The sequence below is a fragment of the Falco peregrinus genome, chromosome 1 (genome assembly GCF_023634155.1).
Source record: "Falco peregrinus isolate bFalPer1 chromosome 1, bFalPer1.pri, whole genome shotgun sequence".
Taxonomy (NCBI): Eukaryota; Metazoa; Chordata; class Aves; order Falconiformes; family Falconidae; genus Falco; species Falco peregrinus.
This window is the reverse complement of record NC_073721.1, coordinates 26025212-26039995: the sequence shown is the minus strand read 5'-3', so window position 1 is coordinate 26039995 and position 14784 is coordinate 26025212. Positions and strand designations below refer to the sequence as shown.

At 45.4% G+C, this 14784-nt stretch overlaps 1 protein-coding gene across 2 annotated transcripts; it reads left to right on the top strand.

Annotated features, from left to right (window-relative positions):
* The first annotated feature begins 1375 nt into the window (after positions 1–1375).
* PPP1R3C (protein phosphatase 1 regulatory subunit 3C) lies at positions 1376–5711 on the top strand. Of its 2 annotated transcripts, none has more exons than XM_055791503.1 (2): positions 1376–1526; positions 3171–5711. In XM_055791503.1, the coding sequence occupies exons 1-2, from the start codon at positions 1513–1515 to the stop codon at positions 4114–4116; spliced, it is 960 nt and encodes a 319-aa protein (XP_055647478.1). In that variant the 5' UTR covers positions 1376–1512; the 3' UTR covers positions 4117–5711. The 2 variants fall into 2 exon arrangements, with proteins under 2 accessions (XP_055647478.1, XP_027644735.1); XM_027788934.2 differs by lacking the exon at positions 1376–1526 and adding an exon at positions 2084–2445.
* Positions 5712–14784: the final 9073 nt, after the last annotated feature.

Below are 14784 nucleotides of genomic sequence, written 5' to 3'. Positions count from 1 at the left end.
GTCACCACCCGCCACGCTCACGCACTGTCTCCTAATAAACTCTCGCACATAGCAGAGGAACCTTTCATTATTTTTTTTTCCTCACAAGCCAAGAACAGAAAAATAATTTGCGTGAGCCAGAAAAATCCTGTATCATCTGTTCATCACAGCAAGCCCCCTTTACTTCATGCAGAGCACAGGACTTCCTGCTGTTCATTTGTGCATGGTCTCATCTACCAGTAAAAATTATGAACTCAGAAAATCACAGTTCACAGACTGTATCACATCTTGTAGGGTGAGTGCAAGTCATTTGTTGCCCTTGGGAAAGAGCAGATGGGCCAGCAAGTAGGTGACAGTGAAACTGCCGAGCCACAGAAGACCCCCAGAGCCGCTTAGCAGCCAAGGCACAGCCTCTGAGCCGCAGTAACTTGGGGATGGACTTTCTCTGGGCGCCTCGCAGCCTGCAGAAGACAGCACGCCGTCACCCCCGGGGCTGCCTCCCTCCAGCATCTGCGAGGGCTCATCAGCCTCGCGGGTCCCGGGGCCTCCCGGGAGGCAGCAGGTAAGCAGTAAGGGAGCATCGCCGCGGCTCATGCTGCGGGGCCATGTTCCGCTCATTTTTGTCCTTTTGCTCCAGAAACAGGTAAGAACTACAGCAGGGCCTGTCACGTCCTCAGATGGTGCACAGATCCCCACACGTGGGAAGTGAACAGCCATCAGCACCAAATTAAATGTCTGAAAGTACTTTTTCACCTAGGATACGGACAGCTGTATTCCAGGATGACACATTTCTGGCTCTGGCAACATTCTCCTACAAGGTAGGGCTCCAGCTCTTTTTCAACAAGGCTGACAGTCTGTAATTTCAACTGCTTATTATTTTTGTTCTGCTAGGACTGTAGTCCTTCAGCAGTGACTTGGAGCAGCCCTGCTGCGACACGTGAAACAATATCCACTTCCCACGGAAATCTCGTGTAGCAAACCTGTTTGCTTCCCGGCTGGCTGCAGGGGAAGGGGCTGGAGCGAGCCCCATCAGACACTCCTGGTGCCCTGCAGCTGCCTTGCAGGAGCCTCGCCTCTTGCCCTGCCGCAGGGGCACGGGAGGGCCGGGCACACCGCGGAGCAGGCTCCTGCCCTGCCGCAGCCCCGCCACCCCATGCCGGACAGAGCGATACCTGCCCGGGAGGCTCTGCCCGGCCGCCCCCTCGGGGCACCGGCAGCAGGAGCTACGAACCGTGCCAGCGGGGACAGCGCGCGCCCTGGGCCACCAGCGCGCCGCACAGCGGGGCTCGGAGCCCTGGGGGGGAAGGGGCGGGGAACGGCGGCCGCCCCTGCGCAGGGGGCCCACGGCGCCGCACCGCCGCCACACGTGAAGCCGCCGCCCCCCGCGGGCCCGGGGCACGCCGAGCCCCGCCGCGCCGCCCCCCCCGGGCCGGGGCCGCCCCTTGGCCGCCCGCCGCGGGCAGGGCCCCATAAAGGCGGCGGCGCGGGCGAGGCGGGGAGCAGCCCGGGAGCAGCAGGCGGCTGCGCGGCCCCATGCACTGCAGCAGGTAAGCGCCGCCCGCCCCGGCACCCCCGCTCCCTGCGTCTGGCTGCGCCCCGCCGGGACGGCGGCCGTCGGGCTCCAGCCCCCGGACTCGCGCTCCGCTCCCCGCCGCCGCTTGCACAGGTCCCGCAAACGCGCCCCGGTGCTGCCGCAGTGCCCGTTCCAGTGGCCGAACCCACCCCTCCATTACTGGCCGTTCAGTGTAGCCTCTTCTAGCAGCCCGCCCTGCTCAGCTTGTGTTGTTGGGTTTCGTTGGTTCGTTGGGTTTTTTGTTGTTTCGGGTGTCTGGGTTTTTTTTCCTCCCTCTCGTGTGGGTTTTTTTGTGTGCTGCAAAAACCTGGGACCAGCTGCCCCAGGAGCTGGCCATCAAAGTTGCACGGAGAGCATTTTCGAAGCCTCAGCTCTTTCCCTATTAAAGCAAAGCAACGCTTGATTAATTTGATGCTGGTACTCTCCTTGTCTTACTTATTATGGCTAGTACTGCCACAGTAAAAAAAAAAAAGCAAGGAGAATTAAGAGGCCAGCACTGATGCTGCCTTTTTTTTTGGCAGGGCTCTGGAATACCAGTGAGAACCCTGGGAAGGAGAAAGCCATTTTTTTTAAGCGACAAAGCAAATGCTCTGGCTTCCCATGACTCACCAAAAATCTGTATTTCTATCAAGGACTGCATCCTTCTCAGAAGGGCTGTGCTGCAGTTGAAGCCCCTTCTCACAAATATTCAAGCTACCTGGCTTTGAATGGGCCACATTCCTGCACAGGAATTGTGATTATCATCTGAGAGGGCGGGTTATGAATAAGTCTTTACAAATAAAGCTGTAGCATTCTCTTTGAAGACTTGCAGTAGGCTTTTAGCATAGACTTTGGCCATTATAAAAAGATGTTTTTAAGCCAGTTCTTGAAGCACAACGAGGTGAAAAAATAAGGTGTGTCACTCCCCCATGGTGTTTTTTTTTCCCCCTATTCATTCAGCAGTCAGTGTTAACAGTGCCAAAAAGCTCTTTAACCTAGACTTGGGCTAATACCTCAGAAACAAATATTTCCAGAGGTACTTCAGCATTTTTATTCATCTGAATTAACCAAAACCAGAGTGTCTAGTAAATGCACTTGCAGTTATTCAGAGCCACAGTGTGATGGTTCTGCATCAAGGTATGTAGTGTCCCATTTGATGCTCCGATGGGATAGGCTACTTGCCTAATATAGTGCTGTCTCTGCTCAGAGATGAAGCAGCTGATCCAGCTTGCTGGAATTCTAAGACCTGGCTCAGAGTCTCTAAAAGGGAAGCTAAAGTGGATGAACGCTTCCACTGTAACTGGATTTATTTTACTGGCTATTAGGATGTTCTTTTCTGTATTTTTGAAGGAAATGTCTTTCATTAGCTGTTACAAAAATACATTTTTCAGAGGTTTGGAAAGAGCAAATTAAACTACATTTAAACTGAAAGCATTCAGAATTAGCAAGAAATGACTGAATAGTCTCACCCTAGTTCCTTAGCTTGAACTGTCAGTTTTAATTTAGGCTGCATTATTTAAAGCTGTGCAAAGATGAAGCCATGAATAATTAAGACAACAGATGAAGCAAATATGCATTCTTTAGAAGCTTCTTACCTGATGTAACAAATAATAACATCCTGCCTTTCTGCTCCTTTCAGAATGATACAGATCTTGGACCCGAGACCCTTGCCAAGCTCCATCATGCCTGTGGATGTGGCCATGAGAATTTGCTTAGCCCATTCTCCACCATTGCAGAGTTTTCTCAGCCCCCTTGAGGACTGCCAAAGAAACAACTTTGTGAACAGATTCAAACCTCTCAGACCGTGTCTTCATGTGAAACGTGACTCTGAAGCTCAGAAGAGCGACTGGAACCACTCGGCAGCCCGAGCCAAGAAGCGAGTGGTGTTCGCGGACTCGAAGGGGCTGTCCCTGACTGCGATACACACCTTCTCCGAGTTCCAGGAGCACCCTGGGTGGGATCTTCAGTTTGACCTCTTAGGCATTGAAAATATAACATCTGGCTTAAAGCTACATGAGGAGAAAAACTTGATTCTGGGTTTCCCTCGGCCCTCAGCTGACTACCTGGACTTCAGGAATCGCCTGCAGAAGAACTTGGTCTGCCTGGAGAACTGCACCCTGCAAGAGAAGGTGCTGTCAGGTACTGTGAAAGTGAAGAACGTGAGTTTTGAAAAAAAGGTTCAGGTTCGAATCACCTTTGATACATGGAAGACCTACACAGACATTGAGTGTGTATACATGAACAATGTTTACAGTGATTCTGAAAATGATACCTTCTCATTTACCATTGACTTTCCTCCTGCCCTTTCCTCTGAGGAGAAGATAGAGTTTTGCATTTCTTACCAAAGTGGAGAACATACCTTCTGGGACAATAATGAGGGTCAGAATTACAAGATTTTCCATGCAGAGTGGAAGTCTGATGGTGTTCAGATACCGTCTGCCAAGAAAGACTGTGTAGATCTTCAGACTCCAAGGAGAGGACAAGAGAGAGAGCCTGATCAACTAGGTAGTCCGAGGCTGTCCAGTGGTCTCTTTCCCCAGTGGCAGAGCTTGGGTCGGATTGAAAATTCGTCACCATATTGGTGATCAGTACTAGTGAGGAAGCATTGTTCCATTTGACGACAGAACACTGTTAGTTTTCTGGTTCACATACTATGTGACAAAACCACCTGGCAGGTTTTGTAGGCTGGCTGAACAAATCCAAATTCACTAGTCCGTGAGACTTGTTAAACCATATTATGCTACTGAAATTCTTAGCCAGACCTTATCCTTGGAAGGAAAGAAAACTAAGATAAAACCCATGCGTATGCTACCTACTATAGAAATGGCATGCCCTTACATTAAGTATATGCTGCTTTCTTTCTGCTGTTGACTCTGAGTCACTAGGAGAGAGGCTCTTGCAAGGAAGTATGGAAGGCGATGGTATCTTAGCAAGCTGTAGTAACTGCATGTGTGAGAGTACGTGTGTACACACAGGGACATTATGTGAACAGAACATCACAATTAATTTTGCACCAGTAGGGATGAGGTGATGTGGTCAGGACAGAGGCTTGCTATAACCCTTTATGGGCTTGTAGCAGAGGCAGGTAGGAATGCGTGGCTAGGATTTGTGGCTACAGTACTGTAAGAAACTTGGAGAGGATAATGGATGAGTGGGAAAAGGAATGAGGTTGGATGTGCTGTATGATTTGGAGACAAAATACTCTAATCTTTCCAAAACTAGTCTTCAAAAATCCCAGAAAAAGTTCTATGGGATAAGAGGGAAAATACAGAAGACTATGCACACTGAGTGGTGGAAGTGACTGCTGCTCTGGGAAGACATCTCTGTCCTGGTTGGCTTTGTGAATAATCCATGTCTTGCATTTGAGAACAAATGTAGCCTTTGCTTCATCATCCTATTTATTCAACAGGCAGATGGTTACTTTATAACATTAGAAGGAAAAATGTGCCTTTAAAAAAAAAATTAAGAACCACCCTACATGCCAAAAATAACCTTAGGTGACAAAACAAAGCAATTTGTAAGTTTCCTAGTCTGTAGCAGCATCAGATGATTTGACTCATCACCTGATCTAATCTTACAGCATCTGATGGTCAAGTATCCTGCTTCCTATTGCAAAGTCAGCGATGACTTTTCACAAGTGTGTAACATAGGCAAGGTCCTTCATATTGAAGACAGTGAATTAGTTGCACTCTGTGAAAGCTGATTTCTTTAGAAGAGCAGGGTTGCTACTATGTGGTTTTCCTAGACTGAATATAGGCTTGCACATAAATAGAAAACGGCTCTGGTTTATTTTACCTCATTTTTTGAAGTTTTTTTTTTAAGACTTCAGTAAACTCTAATGTATATTTTATATCTCTATGCTTATAATTTAGCTTTCTGAGACGTCAAACTGAAGGCAATCTGTGTTTCATGCAAGATGTGTGTGAGACATTTTCAGCAGGCATGAATACTGGTACTCCTTTTAACTGCACAGAAACGGCGTTAACGTCAAAATATAAACACATTTTTGCCCATTGCTAAGAAATAATATCCTGAGTCTGAAGCTACTTGCAGTACAGCAAGGCAGTAAATACTAAGGTGAAATAAGTCTCCTTCACTAATTGCACTTTTTCCCTATGTAACCTTTGCTGTTATGTGTAAACTGGCCATTTTAAGAATAAATTTTATTTTGATACACCCAGTTCTTACTGCATCAGCTCAACCTGTCTGATTTCTCAGCTTCTTTAAACAGCTGCATTTGTGACATAAGGTAAACCAGTTTCTTCTGTGCCATGGGGTGATGCTAAAGCTGGCTATGGCATGGTCTCAGGTCAGGAGCTGGCATTACTCCGAAGGTGAAATCCAAGCTCTTCACTAAATGAGAGATCCTTAAAAGTATTGCCTTATGAGTTGTGCCATCTGAAAAAAAACCCCTCCGTATCTCACCAAATTTAACTGGAATATTTTGGTTTGATAGATTCTGTCAGGGATACTGCTGTGCCATGGATGAGTCTGTCTGGCAGCAGTCTGTCTTAACCCAGTGGCCAGCCTTACCTGCCAAGGTATAGCATGTGATGCTTGTATGGGTGCGTATAGACAGTGGTTCTTGATGTCTTCTGGCTCACTTTTATCTGGTACTTAGCTCATTACACTGCTTCCCGCAGCTATACTGCTCTTTGGGGCACTGGAAGGTTGGGTTTTCTCCCCCTATACACAAGAATCCAGCTGACCTGCCAACAGTATTGAACAGCTCCCTGCAAGATAAAGTGTCTGTCTGCACCAGCAGTTCACCTTTGATGCTGCAGTGTGGACCTACCCTTGCAGTTACTTGGAATGGAGGAAATGGTGGATTGTTTCTCAAGGTCCCTAGTCTCTAGGGGCCAGAAGGTTTTGGTAGACGCCTGCTTCTCACAGGCAGCAATTTAGGCCAGCACAGAGTAAGAAAAGGCTGGCCAGCACCAGTTGCACACCAGGTGACAAGATGCAGTTTAGTTCAATCCATTACCCACAAAGTCAAGGGTTTCCCAGCAAGAAATCTAGTTTTAATTATGAAAAAGCAATTGCCAAAAGGCAATAGACAACACGGCGCTAACAGAATGTTTCTGACCTGGGGAATGAATTTAGAACTTCGACATTGCAAAGCCTGCACTGGACACAAAGCCCTCCTTTCCCCCAGCACCATCCACCAACCTCAGACTACTAAATACTACGCTATGTCTTACTGTGTAGGAGCTCTTATGATACACACTGCGCTGCCAGCTCCCTGCTCTAGAAAAAGAAGTGAACTGAAGAGAGATTTTTAACTTCAGTGGCTTGAAGGCTCCTCTGCCTCAACGTGGGACTTTGCTTCAGCAAACCAGATGCAGGGCTGCTAGGTAGAGCTCAAGCCATCCAGCATGAGGAAAAGTAGCATTTCTTAACCTCCAGCCAAGTTTTCTCACCAGCCATTGCAACTGAAAATGCTTACTTGGCCTCCTCTTGACTGAGACATAAATCAATTGAAAATACCCAAAGACAGATTCCATTGACCAAGCTTTGGTTTCCAGCCAGTTTCTTTGCAAAGATGCCTTGCAAGATCTTTGCCCAGCGGAGAGGCAATGCGGTGCTGCAGTGTTGCTCAGCAGCTCCAAAGTCCTGCCTCAGTTGAGGGGGCAAAAGATTTCTCCTTTCTCCACTCCCTGCCAAAGCAATGCAGTTTCACTCCTTCCTCTTAAAAGCAGAACTCGTGTGTAACACTAAAGTTTGCATCCATCAAAAAGGTACCTTCCTCTAGGAGCCCTGTTAGCAACACTAAGGTATAGCAAGTGGAAAAAACTAATCTTACAAATGTGTTTATCAGACACTGAGAAAAACAGTGTCACCTCTGGAAAACTGTCTTAGCCCAGGGGATTCCAACATACATCTTAGATGCTGCTCTGTCAGATGCACCCTACTCAAAAACTTAAAGCAGATGCAGTCCTTGAAACAGAGCTTGCAAACCTATGGCATCACCTCGTTCCCTTAGGAAGTCACTCTTCCAGCTGCATTGTAGATTTGTATTTCCACCAGTACGGTGGCTGAGCGGATCATTGGATTCATTCCTATCGCTCTGTAGATCCAAGGTGTACGACTTTCAGTTATAGCCTAGGGGTCGCACAGTACTTACAGGCTTCATTCTTCAAACATAAGTGTTTTGAGTTGGGTTCCTAATAACCATACTGGCTTTTGTGAAGCTAGGCCTCATCTTACCATGTAACATTACACTGACATTTACTGGTGTTTCCTATCAACAAAGATCTGCCACCCCAGAAGATCAGCATCTGAACATTTACTGAGAACATAATTAGAATTTTCACAGGCAATTAGTGAATGTCTTTTTCTGTAATTACATAGATCTAAACAAATTATCACAATTTATATGGTAAGTTAATGGTAATATGGTAGATGTTGTTGCTTTATATATATGTAAATACTGTAACTTCTGTCCCACTCAGACACTCTGAGCTTTAAAATGAAATGTAATCAACAATAAAATGTTTCAGTGAGGCTGAAATAGAAGAAAGTGAGGCTGCACTGAATCCTCTCTCGAGGGGCCTCTCCTTGGGTTTCAAGAATCACCTGTACTTCAGCCGTTCCCGACTGGCATTCACTTAACCTGTTCCTACAGCCCTCCAGTGATGGAGGCTCCTCAGGCTTTCCAATTATTCTTTCCTTTTCTTACCTTAAGATAAGCTCCTGAGATCTTAGCCTAATTAAAATTAAGCTCCTAATTACTTGTTTTATTCTGCATAGACAAGAAGAGAGAACTACTGCTTTCTTTTTGCGATAGTCTGCAAGTGCTTGAGAGCAAAGAACAGCTTTCCCTCCTCTCCCTCATCCCTTCTCTAGGCTGTGCAATACTTCATTTCATGAAAAGTGTATGTTTTGGCTTTTCATCCTTGTTTGGAAAGGAACCTGTTAGACCTTTGGATTTTCCTTAAGGCAGAAATACCACTCTCTGCCAGGTCTGGCAAAAGCCTTGTAGTGTGGACCTCAACCTCACCAGTGAAAACTTCACACAGCTCAGCACCCATCTTTCATTGCTCAACTGACTTCATCAGTCTCATACAGTAGGGCCTCAGGAACGTATATATCATTTATATAGTGCTCAACAGACTGTCTGTGATGCTTCTAACAGCTGGGCAGATTGCATCAGTGATGCATTTAATTGAATTTATTCTAATGAATAAATTATTTTATTATTAAATATATTATCCATTAAAAACGTTCATCTTTCTCCTTCTCCTCTTCCCTATAGAAGCTGTGTGTAATAACGCTCCAGCCTTTGTTTATCTCCTTTCTGGCCTATTCTTTAAGGTGGTCAGCTTCCATTTCTTCCATGTGAAGAACCAGTGTTTTCTGCTTCGGTGACAAGATTCATGCAAGCTTGATCGGATTTGTGCAGAAAAGGCAGACTGACTTTTGGTTTTGCAGTCTTCACTGCAGGTGGCCCAGTGTTGATCTCTGTAAGTGCATCTTTCAGACAGTAAGGTAGAAAATAGCCAGGGTTAATTTTAGTGAGGCAAAGCATGAACTCAGCACTGTGGGTCTGCTCAGTTGCTGATAATTTTGTAAGACGCTTCAGGCACTGCAGTGCACTGAACATACAGCAGTCACATACCCACATTTCATCCTCAGCTTTCTTTCAGCACAAAGGAAAAAAAAATAAGGCTGCTCAACAGCTAGAGACTGGGCTTTCTGACAGGAGTGACTGTCAGTAAGGTTATGGTTACAACACATTAGCAACCAGAAGCTATTCAGGGGAAAGGAGTAAGTATTGAGCAAGCAATCAAATATAGTATACCAGAAACTGGAAGTCTGCAAGAGAAGAAATTGTTCTACACTTAATGTACTGTAAAAGAAATAAACGGGGAAGAATAAAATAAGTTACTTGCTTCAAAGGTGTTATTGGGGGAAATATCTCTGCCATCTCTGTATTTCAGGTCATTGTAGTACTTGATATGCTTTTGGACTTACAGCATCTTGCACCTTGCTTTTAGGAACAAGAGGGAAGTGACTGTCACTACACAGTTGACTAGATAGGAATGGGACTGATATGGCAAATTCCCTTTCGTGCAGAAATGATAAAACAAAACACTTAGCACAACTCCTGCCCTAAATTGTCCCCTCCTCCACCAGTCTCACAAACAACTGTAGTTAACCATGAAGTCAAATCTGTGAAATTGTAGTATCAAAAGCAAATATCCAAATTATTTATTTTTGAAAGAATGTCTTACTGATATTCCTTTGAGAAAATACTGTTTTAACAGACAAATTCATAGCATTCAGCAAGTATCATTAACTGAAATCAGGGAAAGCTCAGAGTGAAGTGGTAATGTGTGCTTTTTTTTTTTTTTTTTTTTTAAAAAAAAGAGGGTTTTCTTTGCAAGGCTTTGTTTTTGTCTCCTGCCTCCCCACTCATAGTCTCCCACCAGCTTCCTGTGCCTGGAGCTAATTCAGCATCTAACCAGGAGACAGATAGATTCTGAAAGCATCCAGCTATCTTACTTTAAACCAGCAGTTACAATAGAATTTATATATATTTACAAACTGCACATCCCCCACCCCCCCCCAACCCTCAAACACAAGGCCACAACACACTATACAAACAAGCAAAACCCCTAGTTCTATTCCTCAGTTTACACCTAATTACATACTACAGGTCCATCAGGTTAGGTCAAGAATATTATGGTGCAGCACAGACCTCTGACTTGGCTCTGGGCACCACAGCAAATCTGCTGACCCCAGGAAAACAAGAGCCACCCATAAACTGAGCACAGCCACAACCATTATTATTCTCTCCTCTTCTATCCATAAAAAGCTCAGGCCACACACTGATACAGTGCAGAAACACCCAGGAGCTACAGAGTTGGATGGGTACAAATAAAAATGATTCTGTATTTAGGTGACAATCATACGTCCAATACTGATAGCCTTCAAATGCTCCATCTAGCAAAGACAAGTGATGTAAGGACTCCTAACATTTTCTGCTCCACTTTATTATTCCCTTGGACGAGTCCCACCCTTCCTTTTGCCCTCAAAGATGCAGAATCAAGACCAGCACGTACCCTCTGTGCCTGTAACTATCACCTCAGCATCTGCACCAGCAAAAGCATTCACCCTTTCTTTAGGAAGTCAGGAAACGTTAACTTCCAAACCATTCTCCCCAGCCCTAGAGCTTCTTTTTTCTACCAGATTGTAGGATCCTTCTTTTCTTACCTGGCATAATCTCCTGACAGACCATGAGCACCTGAAATGCTGGACAAAATAACTTTCAGAAGTCTGTTGTTGTCTTTGTTCAGGAAAGACACCAGGGACAGCACGTAATCCCAGTGCACAGAAGCAGTCTGCTGGTAGAGAGGAGACACCAGCAACTGAGATAGGAAGAATAAGGATTACTCATGGGTCCTCAGGACAAGAGCTAAGAACCACCACCAGGAGATGGAAATGATGCTTTCAGGACAGGTGTTACTGCTGAAGGGTCTTCTGTAGGCCTGATGTCACCGGAGACCAGTGGGTTGGTGCTGAGTGCTGCATTAGCAGCAGCTGAGAGGATGGGAGGAGCTGATGCTGACTGTATGGCACGCATGGTGGTTATTTGCCAAATAATTGAATAGCACTAATTCCCCTCCAAATGAAACCTTTACTGTGTGGGAGAAAAACAAAATGGGTGTTTTACAGGCCCCTATCTCAGCATCCTAGTTGTACTGGGACCAGTCACACAACATTTTACATTGGCTTATGTGAAAGCGTAAGGTCAAGGCACCACTGAAAAAACACCTGGGCCTGTGCTGAATGCAGTGTGGACCTTGTTAGAGTAAGGGTTGTGGGTACGAGGTGTCCCTGCTCAGCTGGAGGAGAGAATGACAGGGCAAAACACCCTGTGTGAGTATGAGTGAAGACGCTGCTCTTCTTTTTCAAAATCTATGAGCAGCTGAATATTGAAGAACTCTACTCTGATATTCATTCTAGCTAGTAATTAGAAAAACAGTATTTTGGTATTTTCACTGGACTGCAAGTGTCAAATATTATGTTCTTATTCTTAAGATCAGTTACATAAATAGCATTGCATTTTCTATCCAGTGAAAAATATGCTGCTTCTTAAGTACAAAATGTCATACAAATGTGTACATTCTGGGCAAGTGCAGGTTAAAGTGTCACGCAGTCATAGCCCCCGGCAGCAAACTCTCAGTGGGGTTGTGCTGGGCTTTTCCTCCTCGTGCTTCAGTCATTGTTCAACGAGGGGAAAAGAGAGAGATGAATTCTGTTTCAGAGATCACATCTTGCTAGCTAGTTATTAGAGCTCCCCAATAACCAGGAGGTTGCCTGGGGCACACACCTGAGCTGGGTTGGGGGTCACAGTGGCTGCGAAGCTGGTTGCCCTGGCAGGTGTAGTCTTTCTTGTCTCTTGTCATAACACAGGAAAGAATTGCTTTCTGTCTGTGTGGCGGTGATAGGCAAAGAGAGGCCTGTGCAGACATTGTAAATAACCCGTTACCTTGCCTGGGCTAAAAGCACCTCAGAGAAGGCACAATTTTACCCTTCAGGACCTGTAGTTCACAGGTATGTACTAACGCCTTCCCCAGCCACCGGTGAGCATATGGCAGCAATGCCTTTACAAGGAACGATTAGCCAGAGACATACATCTATAGCTAATTGTCATGTTAGGGCAGCAAGAGCAAAGCAGAGTGAATTCCAAATGCAAAATACTGCCTCCTCCTCCTTTTGCATGTGGATTATATTAGCCCCTCTTGTGTTTGCTCATCCCTTCTGGGAGCCTTTTCAAAGCATTCTCAGCTCTGGGATTTAATGTCCGGCATTGCTGACGTGCAAAATTAAAAACGTAAAGCACATTTTCCACCTTCTGGTTTTAGATTAGCAGCAGAGAAAATAATCCTTGGGCTGCATGTGAAGCCGGGAGGGCCCAAGGGATGCAGCTGTGGTGCGAGTGGAGCAGGGAGAGGAGAGCCCATCGCGGGGCAGCCCAGAGGGAGGGAGGCCAAAGTCCCTCTGGAGCTACAGGAGCAACTGGAGGAGAGGGAAGCTGTGGATAGGTGCTCTGTCAAACGCTACTCGCTGTATGTTATCTGGCACAGAAACCTGTTGAAGTGCTATTCCAGGAGATGAGGAGAATGTTTTTGTCTATAGCCCTTTGACAAGGCAAAGAGCTGGGCTATAGCTTAATTGGTATCTGCAGTTGTTAGCACTCAGCGTGGTTTGACAAAAGTTCGTAAGAAAACTGATTTTCACTGATGCACAAAACCTGATGTACAAAACTCAAAATCTTTAATTAAAACAATAGAGACTGAGAAGTGCGTTTTCTCCACTGTTAATGGAATGTTATTGACGGCTGTAACATTTGCTTTCTGAAGTGACCTATGGACATTTTCCAGACAGCATTCTGTGTGTTTTCGAATTCGTCTTGTTTCCTGAGTTTTTTTAAACCCTGAAGGCATAGCTATTAAAGCAGCACTTAGAAAAATGGTCTCTTGTAACATTTTTGATGGATCTTCTCAGATATCAGGGTTACCATGACCCTGGCATGACTAGAAGCCAGAATAAATTCCTAATATTTTAACTTCATTTTTATACTGTTATTTTCGTAAATAGAGCAGTGTAATTCATAGGCACATAACCTGTGGTTTAGGTGCCACAGGAACATTTGCCACAGGTTTAAAATAATCTTGAGACAGTGGTGGGCTTTTTTTTATCTATGGTTTCAATTTTTGTTAAAGCAACTCCTTGCCTTTCCTGCTGTGAGTCACAAGTTTGTGCGGAATAGCATGGGAGCCCCTGCAGTATTTTATGTAAGGGTTTATTTGTGTGCCTTTGTAGAGACAAATCTATGCAGTCGTTTGTAATGCATTTTTTCCAACTGATAATAAATTCCAGCATCCTGCATAATAATCTTTGATGTTACTATGAATTTACTGGTCTTGCGACTACCCGACTGACTTGGTCTGACATCACTGGTGAGGGAGAAGTATATGTAGGGCAATTCCTCTTGAACTAATGCCAGCCCTGCTAGAGTGACTTTAGCCCATTATGTTCAAGTATCTATTGTTCTCCAAAGGGCATTCCTTTTCAACACGGTGAGCCCACACGGTTTCCAAGACAGTGTGGATTTCCCTTCACATAATGATGCAAATTAAGCTTCTCTGTCCTTCAACCAATTTGGGACATGTGCGACTGCTTCTCAATCTGGCAAGCAGCACAAAAGTGAAAAAGGACAGGACATGGACTGGAGTCCCTGGATATTTTCCACCATCCGGTCCCTAATGCTTGCTGTGGCTCCTCGCTTCCCACGCTGGCTGCCAAGCAGAGCCCAGCCAGCTTCAGGCACAGGGTTAAGGGGATGGCTGGGTCAGTGAGGGCTGGGCTGCAGCTCAGTGCTGCTGAGGGAAATCTTCTCTGCTCTAAGGAGACACTGAAATAGCTGTACTGCCAGCATCTGCTTCCTTGAAACACCTGTTTTTCTCCTACATTTGACAGGTGGACCAGTGATGGGAGATGAGTGCCGAGAGTCTCCGTCTAATTTGGCTGATTTGGAAAAATAACAGAGAAATACATACATTTTTATCCCTTGCTATTTTCACAGGGGTTTTACTCCTTTCATTCAGCAAAGGCCAGAGCTACAGATCAGATCTGAATTATGTTTAGCAAGGAGTGGAGTAGGAGGTGGAGGTGTGATGGTGTGGCTGATCTAAGCCATCTCACCCATTTTCATGTTTTTGCAGGCCTGCTGAATACTTCAAACACAATTAACAAATATATTCTTAGTACAAAGACTGCTTCTGGAGTAGAGGGAGCTATTTTTTAGTTCCAGCTGGATTTCCCACCTGCACTGAATGTGCTGCAAGTACGATTTCTCTTGGCTAGCTCTCACTTCAGTTGGTCAAGCAACACAGAATTCTGCCATCGTGCTTGCCTCCCTTCTTGGGCTCCCTGCCATGTTCCCTCTCGTGCACCCCCAGTTCCAAATTTGCAGCAGAGCTATTCTCACCTTATGCCCTGCCTGAAATTCCCAGGCTGTACACACCAGTGTGAGTCAGCAGTAATTACACTTCAGCTTTAGGAGAGGCAGTGGTGAAGGGGTTGAGGGCGATTCAGCAGAACGCATTACTAGCCGCATCATGCTGGAAGTCATCACACCCGAGTCATCAGGTTCAAGCTTCACAATCACCAGCGATCGTGTAATAGATCATTATCCTAAAAGCTTTCTGTAGTAGCCCAAAATATGCTATCCCGTTGTATTT